Consider the following 20,327-nt stretch of genomic DNA (forward strand, 5'->3'; position numbering starts at 1 on the left):
TTTTGTGGTGCGGTGGACGTGACAGTAGCCCGGGGAGCTGCAGGAAGAAGGCTACGAGTTGGCATACTAGTGCTCCTGTGAGGAAAAATCACCAGAGACAGACGTTTGAAACAGTTCAAAGCAGAACACCAAGTTCGGCGTGTGTACAGTTAAAGTTGCCAGTTAATTTTTTTTTATGAATCCAAATGAAATAGTAGAAGCCCAGCTGTGAGCGGGCGTGTTGACAGAAGACAGCGGAGAACGATACATTTTGAAGCTGACATCTGACGAGAACAAGAATCCGGTGAGCGGCAAGTGGGCACAGTCAGCAGCTGACAGGGTGTTCTGTCAGTAGAGTGACGCGGATCGCGTAGCCACACCGTCCAAGCATCAGTGCGCGCAGCCCTGTATGAAAGAAATCGATGAACGTGACTCAAATTCCCCGAACAGTACAGGTCTGACTTCGCAAGAGAAGGAAAGAGATTTATTGTCTGCACTTCGTACAACTGCTGCAAGCAGGAACAGTGAACACCAAATCGCAGTAAAGTAGGACAGAAGCTCCGACTAATGACGAAATCCTGAAATCAACAAACGTATCCTTTAAGTGTGTTACAAAGCGGATTTATGTATATTTTGATACAAAGGTTTTAATTGAAACTCAAATAGCGAATCCATGTTTGTATAAACCCGGAGATAAGGAGAAAGCTCAAACTCCGTGACAGTTAACATTGAACAAGGGCATTATGAACATTTAACGGGAAGAATACCCCTAAAGGCATTATAGAATGTAATCAGTGGTCTGTAAGAAAGAGACTCTAATGAACTAAAAGGAAGGGAACTGTTACCGCCAGAAAGAAAGGAATTGAACTAAAACACAGATAAAAGTCTCAGAGAGCAAGACAAGAGACCAAGACTAAGCAGGGAGATTATTGAAAACCTAATAATAAACTATAAAGAACTCAGAGAAAGAGGGGTATAGGATGTTTCTTTCCGTATTATTGCCAAGGACCAGCAGGCCATTGTGAACACTTACCATACTAGAGACTATAACTAAATCCAAAAGTCACACAGGAGGTGTCATAAACACAGTTATTAACCCTAAGGTTGAGGGTTCTGTCCACACTAATGTTCTTAATAATCAAATAAAGAGTTGTTGAACTGTTCATAAGGACATTGCTCAGTATCATTATTAGTACGAGTCATCTATAAGTCTTTACAACGGCGAAAGAACTTTTTAGTTTTGGACTTCCTGACAATTTCACTAGTTTTCTTTCAGGTAGGTAAACCCCCCTTAGCTTTATGGATAGAGAGGTATTTTCCTTGCCTTTTATTAATAAATAAAAGTGTATACCTAAAACCATGCCACCATTGTGTCCGAGCCTTACTTCTGCACCCTTACAACTAGCATTGTCAATTGTCTGATGAATCATGCATGTGTCTTGGTGGCAAACTAGGCCTGCACATTCCTGTAAGTTTGTGCCTCTTTGTAGTAGTACATATGTTGTAGGAGTTCAAGCCTTTACAAATTAGCAAAGTTATTAGTCAGTTTTCTAGCTGTGAAGAATCATGCTGTTTTGCGCCCTTCCAGTCAATCACCTCTTGTGGGATAACTTAACGAGGGATCTATTTTGGTCATATTGAACAGGTGTATGAACCTGTGACTGGCTTTCTTGGCCCTCTGTGTGAACCGGCGTCTTCCAGCTGCATCTCCTCTCTTCAATCCAAGTGGAATTCCCAATTTCAATAGAAGTATAAACATGTAGTCTATGGGCCTCATTACGACCCAGGCGTTGGACCATGGTGCTAATAGCACCATGGTCCATGCCGGTAACTTACCCGCTCCGCCATGGCGGAATGGGGAATTACCACCCCATTCCGAGGTTGGCGGGGCGGTAATTCCCCATGCTGCCATGGCCCTTCCCCATTCCCATTTTTGCCCCATAGGGCTCAATGGGAAAGGGGAAGGCGCTAAGTACAGTGCTGCAAATTGCGGCACCGTACTTAGCACCAAGGTCCCTTTGCGGGTCCCTACTTTAACGGCTGGTAAAACCAGCCGTTAAGGTCGGGTCCCCCAAAGGGACCTCGTAATTAGGCGCTAATAGGTTAACGGCGCCTCAGCCTTTTACGGCGCCGTTAACCCATTAGCGCCAGGGTCGTAATGAGGCCCTATGACATTTAGTTTAAATTAAAGGGCTTAAAGGGCTCCTGGCGGCATGATCTGTCCAGGTGGAAGGATAAATACAAAAAAACAAATGATCATGGCGAGCCCGAATACATTATGACCCCCAGAAAAAGGATTTTTTACTGAGTTAACCGAATAAATGAGTTAGAGGGTAGACATCATAATTGTATACGGCAAAATAGTGCAAGACATTTAATGACAATGGTTTAGCCAAAGTGTGTCCTTTGATTGTCTAGAAGCATTCTGAGTTCTTTATGTTAATTCTTAGATTTTTGGAAAATGTAGTAGGTTGCGGGGGAGAAGAACAACCCTGACACTAGGTTGTGTGATAAATTTGAGAAACAACAGGTGTCCACAGCTTTGTGGAACACTCCCGTCCCCTGCACACCTATATGCGTTGAATAAACAACCAATATGAAATGTGTCTCTCACATATATTCCAAAATAGAACCAAGAAATAATGGCAAAGGATTCAGTGTTTCTTAAAAAATAATCTGCAATACGGATCTCTTTAGATATATGTAATCATATCAATTTCATAACAATTGTCATGTTTTGCTGGCATGGGGGGCAATTTGTTCCCTGTCCCTGCATTTGTTTCCCAGCCCACCAAAATGCCTCCCCAGACTGCCCAAAGCCGTAGAATAAAAAAAATACTCGTATAACGTTGCAGCTCCTCGCGTAAAAGAACCTGTAAACAAAACAAAAAACCTTAATTACCTGTGTTCAGCCCAGCAAAAGCAAATCATAACTATCACGCTCCGATCACCGCCCCCCTCCCCCCGCCCACCTTTCAAGCCATCCCTGGTGGTCTAGTGACCCTCAATCCCCAGTAAAAACACATTTGCCCCTTACTAGGGGCAGATTTTTATTAAGAATATTAGTGACCATAAAATCACTTAACAGTATAATTATAGGTTTATGGATTTTGGTCGACACCGCCGCCCAAACTGGTTGAAAATCCCCTGCCCCCTGCCCTCAATTTCTTTACATTTTTATACCACCAAAGGTAGATGGTGGGTTGGGGTCAGGCCATATTGGATTGTGTAAGGGGTGGGGAGGTCGGTGGTGGAGCGGCACACAATCTGACATTTAAACAAATTAGGTACAAAAACATTTGGAAAAAATGCAACTAGTACAGGTTCAATTTGAAGACATAGATCCATAATTATGCCAATGGCTAAGATATCTTACACTTTGGTCCAATTAAATGGTTATAATAAATCTTGAATATGATAAATATGTAAGAGCCATGACTGAAAATATGAAACTTCAATGAAAAGAATTACATATTGAGTACAACAATGAACTGAGTGAAAGCATAAAAAAGGAGAGAACTGTGACCATGTTTCTAGGTGGAAACATGTGAATGGAGCTACGAGACCCTGGGGGGGTCTCTACATTCAGAAAGTTAATAGCCAGTATATAAGGTATTCCCGAGGTGTCTACCCTATCCACTTTATCCTTTGCCAGGTACCAGTCTGTAATTCAAGACCTGGTAGAGTTTTGAAGAATGAACAACTCTGCATTAGAAGGCCAAAAGGTCTGTGAGTTTTGTCTTTGATCCCAGTAAAAGGACATTTGGATACACAGTCTGCAGGATGGACTGTGAAAAATACCTACTTGAGCTTGAGGGTATGCAATGAAGTTGTCAGATGAGGAGGTTCAAGGTTGGCAGAGTTATTGTGCAGCTGCCTGCAGAAAGCACCATGGTGGGGTCAGGCTGCTACCATGACAGCGCTGCTTGACTTCAAGTTGGCAGCTGACAATTTATAACTTATATGGCTCACTAGATCTGAAGATGGTGAGTTACTCAGAAGAGCCAATCACTTTGCCACGTACACACAAGGACTTGGGCACATTAAATAACACCCTTCCTTTTTTCAGTTCAAAAGGGGAAGGAAAATACAGGGAGGCTTGGGTAGAAGGCCTAGTATGGGAGTTTGGAAACAAGCGTTGCAGTAAAGAGCGGAGTAAAAGAGGAAGAAGGAGGGCGGAGGGAGTGGAAGGAGAGTAAGACTTAAAGAGAGGTGGATGGGAGAGGAAGGTGAAGATGTGTCAAAAGAAGGGAAAGGAGAGAAGCGTGAAGAGGGGATAACTAGCAAGGGGGAAAGGAGAGAGATGGAAGGTGAGACAAGAGAAGGGAGGAAATTACTTGGAGAACAGTTTGAAAGGTACTGACAAAATTGGTGTAGGAAGATGAGGGCCACAGATGGAGGAACATTTTGGGAGAGGTACTGAAGAAGAAAAGGGAGGTGGAGGAAGGAAGAGGTGCAGAAGGTGGACACTGAAAATAAGGTAAATACTGTGGAAGAAGGCCTGTGTCCGTTAAGAGGTTTGCTATCTGGCGCCTGGTTGTACATCTTAACATAATAACTAGTCCGTTAAAAGTAGAGAGGGGTAGTGGAAAGACGGGGAGGAGTGCAGGACCCTGGGTAAACCAACTTGACCGTGGTTTAACTCTCAACACCAAGATGAGCGGTGCCTCTCTTTGATTTCTGTCCTTGCCGATGCATCACATCATCAGTTTCTGGCCGCTGGAAATGCCTATCTTTGTCTTCAAGTCCAAGAGTGCCAGCACATCTTCAAGCCCAGGACAGACAAATGGTCTTTCTGGCCAGGAGAGCAAACAAATCTTCATGCCTAATAGGGTCAGTGCATCGTCAATCCTAGCAGGATCAACCCATGCTCATATAGAGCACCAGAGGGTGGACTAACTGAACCATTCACACTTGGCAATACAACTCTAGTTGAGTAATATTAGAATACGGAAAGTGGCATGGGAATAAAATCCTCCTGAAGAAAGGGGGCCTCCTCACGGTATTCGGAATGTCAGCAGAGGGAATGTTATGGGTGTGGAATGCGAACAGAAAACACTAGAAGAGAATACAAGGCAAGCAGTACGGTGGTTGTTGTAAGGGTGAGGACAGAGAGAGTTGTTACAGCATAAAGATGAACCAAAAAGAATGTAGTCACACATACTGGCTGTGTCCTGGTTCACTTCCTTAACTGGAGATGAGTTGTGGCAATGACAAAGAGCCTACACTTGACATTGATTGTGGTTGCCCTGGCTGAGCAGGTACAGGGTTAGTTGCGCAGTCGAATGGTGGCTCATTGGGACTCTCCAGGCCTGTATTGGGGATTATCTGGGCTGTGCGCGAGCCTATGAAGACACAGGAAGCCCCCTAGCAGCATAGCTGTGCATGCACACAACAGAACACGCAATCCAAGGACGCATCGTCCGGTGTTGCCAGTTGTTACCTGACAATTTGAGACATGATAAGGAGTTGACCTGTCACTGCGGGCACTGCGCTCTGTGCTGTGCCCGTCCCACATGCAGTGTAGCGACCGAAAGAAACACTTGCACACATAAAGAAGGGAGCATGCCGCAGCACACTTGGCTGTTAATCTTAGAGGGTTTAAAACGGAGATTACAGACATTTGTCCCTGTGAACAAGGTGACAAATACCAAGGGCACGAAAATAGGGAAACAACAGAAACAAATTCAAAGATTATGGCAAATATACCAGTCGCTGGGTTATTCCTAGGTTATTAAATGGAAAGAAAGATTCAAGGAGTATATGTTGGCAGTAAATGGTCCTAATTATTTGAGTAAAAAGAAAGAGGCACTGTTTCATTGTCGAGGTCGGCTGTACAACTACTTTTTTTAACTACCTGAATGCATCGAGATGGGCATCCGACTCAGTTTGATATATGCATAGCCAAGATGGACAAACATTACGAGTTGAAGGGGAATAACATTTTGGCATGTTATCAATTTGCCATCAGACAACAGAAATATTGTGAGACCATTGAGGAGTTTGTTACAGCACTGTGAGGGTTGGCTATAAAATGTTGTTTTGAACATGATCAGAAAGAGTACATTCGGGACAAGTTGGTGATCAACAGGAGACAAGAGAAACGGCCTTCTGACCTGGAGAGGCAGAAAGGTCCCCGCGTCTAATGGGAAGTAGCCCACTCACACTGAAGCAGCTATTTCCCATTAGAGAACCGGCCCTCCGACCTGGATAGCCAGAAAGGTCCCCTTGTCTAATGGAACTAGCCCACTCACACTGAAGCAGCTATTTCCCATTAGAGAATGGCCCTCCGACCTGGAGAGGCAGAAAGGACCCCTCGTCTAATGGGAACAACTAGCCTACTCACACTGAAGCAGCTATTTCCCATTAGAGAAACGGCCCTCTGACCTGGAGAGGCAGAAAGGTCCTCTCGTCTAATGGGAACTAGCCTTCTCAGTGAGAATAATCTAAAACCCATCAGTATGCAGGACTTGACCACTAGGGGTAAAAAGGGCCATTTCTCTAATGGGTACTAGCCTTCTCAATGTGAGTAAGCTAAAACCCATTATTGTGCAGGACTTGACTACTAGGGGTAAAAAGGGCCATTTCTCTAATGGGAACTAGCCTTCTCAGTGTGGGTTGATACTAGCCTACACAGCAAGCTAAAAGCCATTATTCTATGTCAAGACCAGAGGATCGGATTATGCTTTCTTCCTTTACTGAAAATCTCGAGAAGTATAACAAATCCTTTAACAATATAAAACATAAATGAGAACAACTCAGCCAAAACTACATTTCCCATAAAATAACTCCACGGATGTAGTTTGTTCTCTTTATGTCCATGAACTTCCAAGTCACATGTCCTCATTAACCATTCCCATCAGACTCAGTCCTTTACCCTCTCATGTCTTTCTGTGTCCTTCCTCTTTCTTTGCTGCTCGAGCAGCCAGATAAGTGCCTTTTCTGTTTACATGTACTCATAGAGGAATGGTGTGAAGGTCATTAATGTTATTGGTAACTTTATATTTTGTGGCTAGTACCTGATGGAGCGCACGCGCGAATGGGCTTTAGACAGTGTATGGCGGAGCATATCCGCATTTACAAGTATTGTAGGGTTGCGACTGCGACGGGGCTTCGTAGCTCCGGCAGCGCAACTCCATTAGATAGGCAGAGGGGGCACTGTATTCGCAATGACACAGAGGCGCGCCGGGACCTGAGAGGTTCCGGCGCTCTGTGGTCGCTGTTAGGAGCAGTTGAGGAGTCAGAGTGATTTGTTAGTGCGTCGTTTATAAAAACATACGCGTCATTGCCGTTACAGCAGTTTTATGACAATCTGTCATTGATAAGAAATGAAACGCTGCTCAACAGTGGCATCTGGTGGTCAATTGAAATTGGACCACAGAATAGACTGTTTGGGATAATCTGCTAGGAGCAGAAGCAGCAGCCTGAAATCTGTAAGTGCTTAGCACCTCACAACCGGCGCAGACCCAGGAAAACCTGATGAATAACACAAACCCACTAGCTGCAATATAGACAGGAGCAGGCCCAGGACTCCTGCAGATAACTCACCAATTGTAGAATGCATAGCTCCAGTGAACCTGAGGAACCCTACACCAGCAGACAGTGGTCTGCGGCCAATAAGGCTAGAGCAGTACAATGCGTGCTGGGGACAGGTGTGGGGGGCGGGAGCTTGGTGGAGGATCTCATTTCTTTCTCTCAGCGGATGGAAGCCCTGAGAGGTGTGGCCCCAGAGAGGCTTCGTGAGGGGCATAAGGGAAGAAAGAAGGCCCGAAAGTAGGCCCGAAAGTTCTGCAGCAACCTGACCCCCCCGGCTCGCCACGCAGGATCAAAAGTGGCAAAAAGAGAGTGAGGTCTTCGGAGCGGAGGGGCACCGTATTTACGGAAGACGAGTCCTACTCAGAGGACACAGAAATGGAGGAGGAATGGGACGACGCGTCCACAGATAGTTTGCAAGGAGCAGACACATCCCTTTCAAGCCCCCTGGTAGGCGTAAGGCTGTGAAGAAAAGGAAAAGAAGGGACGACGAGGAGATGGAGGAAGTGTTCGACCCTGACTCGCTTGTTCACCCGAGGTTGGCAGAACGGGAGCCACCCGCCAAGATTGGCAATTACATAAAGAGGAGGATAAGGTGCTCCCTATCCAAGTAAGCCAGAAGCAAGCTAAGGGCAGAATGCCCCAGGCCCTGGGTCTCAGATAACATGGCCGAGACGCCAGACGTTGATGAGAAAATGATGACATTTATGGGACGTTATAGCAGGGACATCAGGAGAGGAATTGTTTTCCAGGACAAGCTCCTGGATGTCCTGGGGCCAGTGACCAAGGTCTGGCAGGTGGCGGAGGAGGCCAAGCAACCTGAGCAGAGGATGGACCCGGACATTTTGGCAGGCTGGGCAATGCCAACAACGCAGTGACAACAAAGAGAAGAAGGTCCATCCTGGTAAAGATCGACCCAAAAATGGGGGAGTTGGCCACGGCAGAGTCAAACTCCAACAGTAAAGGGAAGCTGTTTGGAGATACCTTTATTAAAGTGATGGCAAAATTTGCCAGCACCTATGCAGCTATAGACAAGGCACAGGTCGGCTCAAGAGGGTATTCGGCAGCAAGGTTTTCGACAAGGCTGGCAGAGGTAGGGGCCGCTCTGTCAGCTGCTTTTTATCCTTCAATCCCTACGCCAGCAATAGAGGTGAGTAGAAAAATCAGCAGGAAGGCCGACCCAACCCCTTCTTTCAATCGAGAGGAAGGGGCAGGAGTAGAGGCTGGAAACAACAGAGGCCAACAGACTGACACAGGTGAGCATGAATACAGAAACACTCACACACGAGGGAGCAGATGGGACCCCACTAGTAGGTGGGAGAACAGCTCAGTATTCAGAGAAATGGTCAGAGTTGTCAGGAGATACATGGGTCGTAGAAACGGTCTGGGGGTTCAAGCTAGAGTTCTGGTGGGAGCCATTCCAGTGTGTGGAACCGAAACCCATAAGTTTAGCACGCAAGGAGGAAGATCTGTTAGAGAGATCGCAAGTTTAGAGAGGAAAAGAGCGATCGAAAAGGTGCTAGAACCCAGGCAGGGTTTTGTGAGCAACATGTTCCTGTTCAAGGGCAAGAAGAAACACAGACCCGTGATCGATCTGAGGAACCTGAACAGGTTTTTGGTATACAGGCATTTCAAGATGGAGGGCATACATCTACTCAGAGATGTTTTTCAGAGAGAAGACTGGCTAGTCAGGATAGACCTCAAGGATGCGTATCTGACGATTCTAGTGGGGCTAGAGGACCGGAGATTCTTGCAGTTCTGGTGGAGAGAGCAGAGGTGGCAGTTTCGTTGCCTACCATTTGACCTTGCATCGGCCCCTTGGGCATTCACGAAGCTGATGTGTGTAGTGGTAGCTCATCTCAGGGAGAAAGGCTTCAGGCTAATAATTTACTTAATGACTTTTGCCTGATGGGGAAGGACAAGCAGAGGTTAATAGAGCAATCGGAGCAGACAACCCACTTATTACAGGAGTTAGGTTTCCTGATAAACTGGGAGAAGTCAGTGTAGGTTCCGGTTCATACTATCGAATTCCTGGGGTTTGTCGTGGACACGACACCAGCAACACTCAGCCTACCCATGGACAAGATTAATACAATCAAGAAGGAGATCAGGTCGACGATTGTTAAAGTGGAAATATAGCTCAGGGGATTAGCAAGGCTAGCGGCGTCCATCCAAGCATACTTTCCGGGCCTGTTACATTACAGGACACTACAGCGCCTCAAGATTCAACAGCTGAGGAAGGGGTTATCTTACGAACAGAAGGTGCCAATCTCCACGGAGGCCAAACGGAACTGTGGTGGTGGTTCGACCACATGGAGGCTTGGAACGGGAGAGCAATATTTGGCTCTGCCCCGGACCTGGTCATAGAGTCGGATGCCAGCCGCTGGGGCTGGGGAGCTCGGTGTGGAGATCTAACAATGGAGGAAGATGGTCGGGAGAGGAACTAGAGCTTCATATCAATTGCTTGGAACTTCTAGTGGGTTTGTTTGCAGTGAAGTGTTGTATCCAGGGCAGGGTGAACTGTTGTGTACTGCTGAAGGTGGACAACATCTTGGCGGTATGGTACATAAACAGGTTAGGAGGGACAAGGTCCAGACTGTTGGCAGAGATGGCAAAAGACTTCTGGCACATGTGCTTAAGGAACAAAGTCAGCGGCACAGCGGAGTATCTCCCAGGGTTGCAGAATGTAGTCGCGGACTGGAACGCAAGACATCTGAGGGATGCCAGTGACTAGCAGTTATATATACAAACAATAGGTATGCCCCAGTGTGCGTGCGTGGGCAGAGGCAATATACACATTCAAAACAAGGAACCAAAAGAGGTACCCACGCTGGTGACAGTCCTAAATTCTGTCAATTATTTAAGTCAAATCTCCATATTAATACAAGGTGTATGCTTTCGAAAGAAAGTCACAAGAGCAAAAAAACAAAGAAAAAGTCCTAGGAGTACATGCAATAAATGTATTATACAAAACACATTTTTAGAATTTCAGAATGCTTTTTACACAAGTTTAAAAGACATAACAAAAGATGAGAAAAAGACATAAAACAGAACATTCATCATGTATACATCAGTTCACCAAAAGCGGTAAATTCATCAGAAAATGAGATTAGATATTTTTCAGAAAAACAAATTAATGAAAAAAAGGGGGGGCCAACAGGAAAACAATTGTACCTGTGGACTAGATATAACCAGGGTGTATAAAAAATTACCCTGGTTTGGACAGAGCGAAGTCATTCAATCAACTTGGGTCATATGGTTGTCTTGCCATATAATTAACTGCCAACGTGTATGAGAAATCGCAGAGTTGTTCCCATAGTACTTCCAGAAGGGAGGGGAACAAAGCACATGGAAAACACGTTTTGGCAAGCCTAAATAGGCATCAGTAGTTGGAGCCAACTACTGATGCCTATTTAGGCTCAGATTTCTCATACACGTTGGCAGTTAATTATATGGCAAGACAACCATATGACCCAAGTTGATTGAATGACTTCGCTCTGTCCAAACCAGGATAATTTTGTATACACCCTGGTTATATCTAGTCCACAGGTACAATCGTTTTTCTGTTGGGCCCCCCCTTTTTTCATTAATTTAGTTTTCTGAAAAACATCTAATCTCATTTTATGATGAATTTACCGTTTTTGGCGAACTGATGTACACATGATGAATGTTATGTTTTATGTCTTTTTCTCATCTTTTGTTATGTCTTTTAAACTTGTATAAAAAGCATTCTGATATTCTAAAAATGTGTTTTGTATAATAAATTTATTGCATGTACTCCTAGGACTTTTTCGTTGGTTTTTTGCTCTTGTGACTTTCTTTCGAAAGCATACACCTTGTATTAATATGGAGATTTGACTGAAATAATTGACAGAGCGACTAGCAGTTAGACAGGGCAGTCTTCCAGACCTTGATGGCGTTGAAAGGCCTGTGCAATACGGATCTCTTTGCATCCAGGCTGAACAGGCAGTTGGAGAGGCTTTTCAGTTGGAGACCGGATGGAGCAGCGGTGGCGACGGATGCGTTTTTGCAGACATGGGGTCCGGAGAAGGAGTGCGTGTTCCTTCCATTCGCTATGATCCCAAGAACGATAGCGCAGGTCAGGAGGCAACTAGCAACATTGATTTTGGTGACGCCAGACTGAAGGAGCCAGGTGTGGTTTCCGGATCTTCTGGAAATGTTTTGCGAAGACCAGTTAGTGTTACCGCAGTTCAGGGAACTGATTCTGGATCCAGTAGGAGAGTGTCACCCACTGAATCAATAAGGAGAGTTGAGATTGATCGCATGGACGATTTCAGGGACGCCTGGCAGAAGCCAGGCCTACCGGGAGAAGCTGCAAGGTTTATTGAAGAAGCATGGGCACCAGGAAAACATATAGACTGGTGGGGTCAAGGTGGGCCCGCAAGTGTGTGGCATGGCAGATACATCCCAATGCGGCAGATGTCACTCAGATTGTGAACTTTTTGGCAGCGATAGCAGAGCAGGGCGCGTATAGGACAGTGAATACATGTAGATTGGCCATTTCAGCAGGGCACCATGAGATTGATAATGTAGCAGTTGGAAAACATCTGCTGGTATGCAGACTCCTCAGAGGGGTGAGGATGTTGAAACCTCCTTTACCTAGATACACACAGACGTGGGATGTGAATTTGGTATTGAACATGTTCAATAGCTGGCCGGATAATGATAGATTAACAAGGAAAGTATTGTCTGCAAAACTGGCGACTCTGCTATGCCTTATATCATGTAAGAGGGTGTCATATGTCAGGGCTCTGCACATAGACAGGAAGTTGTTTAATCCAGAAGGGGTAACCTTTCGGGTTAACTTAAGTAACTAGACCTCAAAGTGTTTCGCGCTTAACTAATGGTATGCCCAGTAACTCAAATAGCATGAATATAGGAGTTAATTCGTGAAGGTTGGTTTCTAAGTCTGTTGTCCGTTAAGACAGTGTGCCCATTCGTATCTTAGCCTTACTTTCTTAAGAAGTCTTATGTTCAAAAGAATATATAAAGACTGTTACTTTTTCCCAATTTGTGTGGTTTAATTCAAAGTAACAAATTCTTGCATTCAGGTAGTTATACAAGATGAAAGACAAATTGCATGCACAAAGTTCTGATACGTTCAGTTCAAAGTTCTTTTTGCAAAAAAAAAAAATTGTTATGAATCCTGTTACATCACAGGGGAATTCAGTTACGCTTGGTAAATTTGGGTTTCAATAGCTGATAGTCTCTATTGTAGAAAAATAATAGTTGTTGGATTGTGTGTTTTTGATCACTGTTGCTCCACAGTTCGAAATTGCACTCTGTTTGTACCTTGAATGCACAGAAATAGTGATTTAGATTCTTAGCCCTCTGATTCACTGTTACTTCACAGTTAATTCGCAGTCTTTGAGGTTTGCAAGAATTCCATTTGTTACCATCACTTATGTAAATATTCTCATGTTGAGATTGTGCCTTCTTATTCTACTACCCGACATGTGTTTCACCGTCTGTATTCCGACGGTTCCTCAGGGGTATTATGGTAAAAATATTAATACTTGAGAGATATTGCCAGGTTGGCCTTGGTTGGGTTGTGTAATCGGTCTTGTTTGAGTTACTCTTGAGTGGCCTTTATGGTGATTTTGTGATGAAAAGAATAGGTACGAAATGTCGAGATGTCAAAATTCTGTGTGGCTTAATCTCAAACGGTGAGGGAACAAAGATGATTATGTGCGCTGCGGTCCAATTGCCGTCGTTAGCAGGAGAACGAAGACAGGCTTGGATTTGGTGTCATATGTGACGTTCCCAGACCAACCTAAATTATGTCCGGTCAGGTGTTTGAAGAAATAAGAGGAGGTGACAGGTTCTCTCAGACCCGCAAATGTTCAAATGTTTCACAGTTGTTTATAGCTATGAGGAAACCATTTAAGGGTGTTGCGGGGCCAACCTTAGCCAGATGGGTTAGATGGTGCATGACTCAGGCAGGCATTAATTTTATTTATTTATTTATTTATTTGGATTTGTATAGTGCACATCTGCCCAGGGGCATCGTGGCGCTGAAAGCATTCTTACTTGTTACAGGCATACATGGTATAGATATAGATACAGTGCTGAACATATATGCATGTTTATATACAGTTGTGCTTATTTACATACAGTTGTGAAAAAACAGTTAGGAAGGTGGGGTGGAGTTAGTTAAACAGCGTGGTTTTGAGTAGTCTGCGGAAGACATGGTAAGAGTTTCCGTTCCTAAGCGCTGTGGGGAGTGCGTTCCAGTTTTTGGGTGCTAGGTGTTGGAAGCTAGACCCCCCGGCTTTGCTTCTTTTGAATGTGGGTACGTAGGTCTGGTTGGTCATGTGTGACCTTGTGGGTCTAGTGGATGTGTTAAGGGTGATTCTTTCAGAAAGATAGGGCAGAGCCTTGGCTGAAAGGCATCTGTGGGTTATACTGATGTGTACGGAGCGCATTCCATTAGAGGGGCCATGGCATCCAAGGCTTTGAATGCAGGGTTTAGATTGGAGGATATTCTGAAGGCAGCTGACTTGTTGAAGGAGTCGACATTTAAACAATTTTATTTCAGACCTATTGAGGGGATGTCTAAGTTGGTGGTAGTGAAGCTTTGAACAAGCATAATCCGAGCCTCCGGTCTTGACATAGAATACTAATTTTCCATAATAGCGTTATAGAAAGTCAAGATTCTTTTAAAGACACAGAGGCGGAGGATTATCCCCCCAATGTAATCGTTTATTAAATGTATTATCTGTGGAACTGTTGAGTGGAATGGTGGGCGAAGGAAAGGACACATATTGTAATTATTTGCTGGAAGTGATATCGGAATATGTCAACAATTACCCACCCTAAAGCAATATGGTTAAGACATTTTTGTTTGGATTGCGTTGCAGGTACTGAAGGGACGAATGCAGGATCTTGAGGATCACGAGGTGAAGGTTTTGGCGCTGACCGGTTGGGGCGCAGGTTTACAGTTAAGTCGCAGTCAAAGAAGGAGGAAGGACACATTAGGACATGAGAGGATAAAGGACTGTGTCGGATGGGATTGGTTAATGAGGACATGTGACTTGGAAGTTCATGAACATAAAGAGAACAAACTACATCTGTGGAGTTATTTTATGGGAAATGTAGTTTTGGCTGTGTTGTTCTCATTTATGTGTTATTGTTAAAGGATTTGTTCTGCTACTCGAGATTTTCAGTAAAGGAAGAAAGCATAATCCTTCGCCTCTGTGTCTTCAATACTTGGCCACTAGGGGCAAAAGGGCCAATTCTCTAATGATAACCAGCCTACTCACACTGAAGCAGCTATTTCCCATCTGAGAAATGGCCCTAGCAACAAATTGTCTGTTTCTCGGATGGAAACTAGTATCAACCCTTGCAGCATTGCTCCTCCATATCCCACACCCCGTCTATCGTGGCTCATCTGCGCGGGTCCCTAACAGACAGTGGTTATGGACTTTGATGAGATGGGATTGGCAAGGAAGGTCAGGTGGTTAAGGAAGGTCAGGTGGTTATAATTTCAACCAATCAATGACAAAACTACAAAACACTGGAATTTCCGGGAAATTTAGGTTTTTGTTCATGTTTGTATTTTTGTTGTTAATATTTTAATACTGCTCGAGAAGTAAAGAGAAAAGCATTATCCAGGCCTGCGGTCTAGATATGGATTTTGTGTTCATATGCTATCTCACACTCCTGAGTCCTGCTATTTTCTTACGACAGTTCGTTCCGGTCCGGTTGAAAATAAATACAGACCGACAGAAGATGGTCCGCCGTAAGAGTTCTCCCAGAGTCCTATTTCTGTTTTTACTGTTTGTCGTTTCCTAGTACCTACTAAGGCGAGAGCACCCCGATAACAGCGCCCGAAAGTTTACCCTCCCCTACCCCAATCAACAAGAACGAACACGGAACTCAAATTTCGGCTCTACCCCTCTCGGTCGTGCTCTCAGACAATCTTTGTCACGTCACAGTGAGAAGCCCCGCCTCATAGGCGCTAATTCAGCCTCTACTGCTTCGGAATGCGGGTTCTCCTTCTGCTTATTGGCCGGAGAGAAGCAGTGTGTCACTCGGAGCTGTGAGTAGCATGTTTGATAGCCCACTTTCCGACAGCGGACTATGCCTGTCGTCAGTCGTGCTGCAAGGCCGTGTGCCAGTTTCCTGTTCCGGGGGCTTGAGAGGAGGAAGAGAATATTTGTTCAGTTGTTAATGTTCGGCTTCTTTCCTACCCTGGGGTGTTGATATGGAGGAGCGGGATCTCCGTGGAAGCCGCCGCCGCCGCTGCTGCAGAGCTTTGTGAAGGTGGTCGAGTGTAGTGAAGGAGAGCGATGTCAGGCGGGCTCGGGGCTGGATTGCTTTCGGAGTAGGGGAGGGATATAACGGATGGTTGGGTGTTTTCGTAGGGTCTGGGTTGAGGAGAGGCGTTCAGGGGCTCCCGTTTTGTTTGGGGAATCCAAGGTTTACAGTATGATGTTGGCCGTCGTGGTTTGGGGTTGTACTCTTATTGGGTAGCAGTCGGACCCGATAGCTCGGATCGATTGAGGACAGTTAACTGGTTAAGACTCCGTGTTGTCTGGGTTACCAGTATTTTTTGAAAGTGTATACATGTTTTGGATTCATTCTTGGTCCCCTGTATTTCAGTAAACCTACTTGTGGCCGTTTAATAGGAATATCACTGGTGGGCAGGGCATATAAAATGACACATTTGATAGTTTGCGCTTCTGGCTGCTGTTTGGGGTTCGAATTGACGGCAGGTATATTGTACTTTGTCGGCCCAAAATACACCTAGCAGTCTACATAAAATACACCCTTTTCTGACTTGCCCGAGTTACAAAGTTGGTAGACAAATGCTTGCATGCAGCTTTTTTATTTGCAACTCGCTTTGTTTGTTACAGCCCTTAAGCGGTTGATAGCTTGGGTACCGTGAACTTGGATATCACCATGTACAAGTATACTGCTTTGAAGCGGGGTCAACTGTATTATTCCTGTCTGGGATGGGGCGAGTTTAACCGAGGTTCTTATATGATGGAGCCACTAATTCAAGTACTTTATGGTTGAGCCAGGACGTCGTGTTTGGAGCAGGGTTCCGGGGTCGTTATTGGTGTTAATAAGGCCGGCTGGTCTTAGTTTACCTTTTGGGTTTCTGAGTCCTAGTGGCCAATTAATGTGGTACATTAAAGGAGCTGGTTCCAGTTTAGGCTCCGCGATCGTGCCTATGAGGGGCCGATCTACTATACACGATATCCCCGGGCATGCGGCTGTGTTTTCCTGGAGATGGCACTGTTGCTCGATCTCCTCCTCCGGGTTGGGTCTGCTAGTGGGGCGGTTACTGTGGCCTCTGCTTCCCTGCTGTTCGTCGGGGAGTGAGTCACCGGCGGCGGCACGAAGTCTGGCGGCGGTCCCCGCTTGTGCTGTAGTAGCAAGGGATCCTGAAAAGGCGCAGGGTTGGAAATGCCTCACTTTTCAGTGGGTGGCTTCTTCATGTAGCTCTCGTTGCATGGTCGCCTTGTTGTAGGTGCAATGGAGGTTCTCTTGCTGTCCCCTTCAAAAAACGTCCTAGCCCAGTGACTATCAATGGGAAGTTCTAGTGGGACCAGAGTGTCTGTAGGATACCACTGACTGCTGCCCTTTCTCCCGCAGGTGTGACTTTTGGAGCCCGTGTCCGGATGCCTCCCGTCGCCGCTGAGCCCGCCTCACAGCCATGGATCTGAGGACGGCCGTCTTCAACGCGGCCCGCGACGGCAAGTTGCGGCTGTTGGCAAAGCTGCTGGGCAGCAAGACTCCGCCCGAGGTGATGGCGCTGGTGTCTGAGCGCACAGGCGGTGCCACGCCGCTGCTCATGGCTGCGCGCTATGGTCACCTGGACATGGTGCGCTACCTACTGGCGCAGTGCCAGGCCCCCGTGGAGTCTGGCGGGGCGGTTAGCTTCGACGGAGAGACTATTGAGGGGGCCCCGCCGCTCTGGGCAGCCTCGGCCGCCGGACACCTTCCTGTGGTGCAGGCGCTGCTCGAGCACGGCGCCTCAGTCAACAACACCACCCTGACCAACTCTACCCCGCTTCGCGCTGCCTGCTTCGATGGGCATCTGGAGATTGTGAAGTACCTGGTGGAGCACAAGGCCGACCTGGAGGTGGCCAACCGGCACGGCCACACTTGCCTTATGATTTCCTGTTATAAAGGCCACAAGGACATCGCCCAGTACCTCCTGGAGAAGGGGGCCGACGTGAACCGGAAGAGCGTGAAAGGTGAGACCAATTTAACTTTAATTTAGGGAACAAGTGTCCAACTCGGAATACCCATAAGCCTGGAAGTGTTTTTGTGCTGAGGAGTGGCATACGGGTGACATGGATGACAAGTGTGACATGACAGGCAATACAGTAATGACAGTTGCAGGAATGAGGAGACTGAAAACCAGGATGTGAGGTGGAAAACTTTTGGCCACAAGCTTTATTTCAGTACCAGCCATGGTGCAAAAGAAAAACCAGCCATAACATCACATAAGGATAACAATACTATATTTTGAGGACAGAGGGAACAGGTGAGCGGGGGGCCCTAATCCCAATTGGGGGCTGCTCGAGGTTGATCCCCGTTGCCACCCTGAGGGGATGCTGACCGGCGTCTCCCCGGTCCCCCCCAAAATAGGAGATTATGAATTAAGTACAGCCTCTGGCTGCCAGGGTCCAGAAAATATTCCTGGTGAAGATGTCCATGCCTTCAATGGACAGGTGAACCCCGTCACTGCAGAACATGGCCTGGTTGTGTACCGAGATCCCATGTTTAATAAATTTGAGGTCTGAGAAAAGGCAGAAATTGGCCACAGCTTTGTTCAGTTTGCGCCTAGAAATCTCCATGGCTTTGTTGCACTCTTCCCCATGCCAATGTTGGCGTGAGATGATTTCTGACATCATCACTTCTGTTCGAAGTCTTAGCATGTGGGCCAGGGATATGAGGGCGGTGCAGATTTCAGCCAGAAGAAGCTTCCTGCCCAGCTGAGGCAAGTGATTGCCCCCGAGGTGGATGATGAGATACTCAGGGGGGGGGAGCAGGCCCCCAGTAGGCCAGCCAATTTGTCGTGTAGGTCTCCCCAGCGCATGCCTGGCTTGCCCCACCAGTAGGTGATGGTGTCCTGGAAATGCATGCCGTCCTGGGTTTCCTCCAGCCATCTGCTGGCCCTGGTGATGAAAGAGTGACCCACGGGACGGGGGCGGGGGGTAGCCTGTGGTTAGAAAAAATGGGGGGGTGCTATTAGATCAAGTCTTTCCTGATGTATCTTTTGTAAGCCCCCGATTTCCAACCCCCTTTATGGCTTTCTCTTGCAAATCCCCCATCCAGGCTGAAGTGGCTGCTCCTATCCTGAAGGAGTGGGATCCAAACTCAGTAGGATTCCATCCTATAGCTATTATGGTCTTCTTGAGGACAGACCTCACCTGGAATCTACTGAGGGCAGACCCATTTTTGTGTGTGAATAATTGCCCCCCCCCCCCCCCCCGGCTGGGGCGCTTGTTCATGAAGGCCCTGGTGGTGCAGATGGGGCAATATTCTGTTTCCTCGATGCAGTACAGGTGGTTGATCCTCCCTTTTCCTAATTGGTCAGTTTTGGACCCACACAGTTTCACAGCCATGGAGTCCTTCCCCAGGTGGATGTCGCCTATATCCAGCCCTTCCTCTGATCCTGTGTTTTTGGAGGCTATCTCGCTGATCCTGAACGCCCCAAAGTAGTTGAGTGTGAAGGCAGCTCTAAATAGTGAGGTCTCGTAGGCATTGTTGCATACTGCAGGGAGGGTGTCTAGCAGAATTTTTAATTTAGCAAAATTGCGGGGGCGCCTGGTGTCTGTCTTGACCCCTTCCATTTTGGACCAACCCTTGAGAGCATATCTGGTTAGTGCGCCGTGCGTGGGGTCTGGTGCCCCCGCTAATCTAGTGTAATATGAAAACTGCTGCCAGATGGGATGAAGCCCATGCCTTCTTTTTGCTTTGTTTGAAAGCCCACTCCATAAAGTCATTGACATGGCTCTCCTGTATATCCCTGATGTTGGTGACTTTTGTGATGTTTCCAAAATCAGTCAAGCACTTATTGTACATTTTGGCAGTTTTCTGTGCCAGCGCCTTTTTGGCCAGTTCCCCTAGGACACCTTTAGGCTCTCCTGTAGGAGTGTGGTGCCGGGAAAGGCAACCCCCTTTGCCCGGGCCCCGGAGGGGAGGGTAGAGCTGGGAGCGGGCATCTCATGGAAGAGCTGTGACCGGCTGGCTGGCGGGGGCTGCCTTGGATGTGTCCATGATGGCCCAAACTTCTTCTGGAACTGCTGTCCTCCTCTCCTCCTGGCTTCTGCCTGTGGGTTTAGTGCCTTGAAAGTGGAGAACTGAAAACGGGACAGTGTGTCAGCGGCCTTATTATCTTTGCCTGCAATGTGCCGCCCAATTATTCCAATGTTATTTTCCAGGGCGACTTTTGTCATTTCTCTCAACACTTTTAGCACCAGAGGGCAGGAGGCAGCACCCTTGTTTAAAATGTGTACAACCGCCATGTTGTCTGACCATGTGACCAGTTCTGTGTTGGCCAACAAGTCCCTCCATAGGTAGAGTGCCAGCCATGTGGAGAATATCTCTAGCAATGTGATGTTCCTGGTCCAGCCTCTCTGCTGCCAGCAGGGCGGCCAGTGGCCGGCGCACCACTTGTTACCAAAACATACCCCAAAGCCTCTCCTGCCAGCCGCATCCATGAACGGGGACCTTTTGTCTGCCCCATTCATGGGTTTGCGCCATATCACTTGGCCATTGAAATTGTTAAGAAATGATTCCCACATGGTCAGGTCTTGTGTTCTCTCCTTGCC

General features: G+C 46.6%; 1 protein-coding gene across 2 annotated transcripts in view; it reads left to right on the forward strand.

Annotated features, from left to right (window-relative positions):
- Positions 1 to 15,367: 15,367 nt before the first annotated feature.
- The window catches only part of FEM1C (fem-1 homolog C), a 90,623-nt gene continuing 85,663 nt past the window's right edge, over positions 15,368 to 20,327 (forward strand). Inside the window, exons 1-2 of one of the 2 annotated variants that reach the window (XM_069625514.1) lie at positions 15,368 to 15,574; positions 17,137 to 17,741. In XM_069625514.1, the coding sequence (XP_069481615.1) occupies positions 17,198 to 17,741 (544 nt within the window). In that variant the 5' untranslated portion in view covers positions 15,368 to 15,574; positions 17,137 to 17,197. Of the gene's footprint in view, positions 15,799 to 17,136; positions 17,742 to 20,327 lie in introns of both variants that reach the window. The other variant, XM_069625513.1, reaches the window with a different exon arrangement.

Source organism: Ambystoma mexicanum, chromosome 6p, assembly GCF_040938575.1.
Source record: "Ambystoma mexicanum isolate Mex_15411 chromosome 6p, UKY_AmexF1_1, whole genome shotgun sequence".
Taxonomy (NCBI): domain Eukaryota; kingdom Metazoa; phylum Chordata; class Amphibia; order Caudata; family Ambystomatidae; genus Ambystoma; species Ambystoma mexicanum.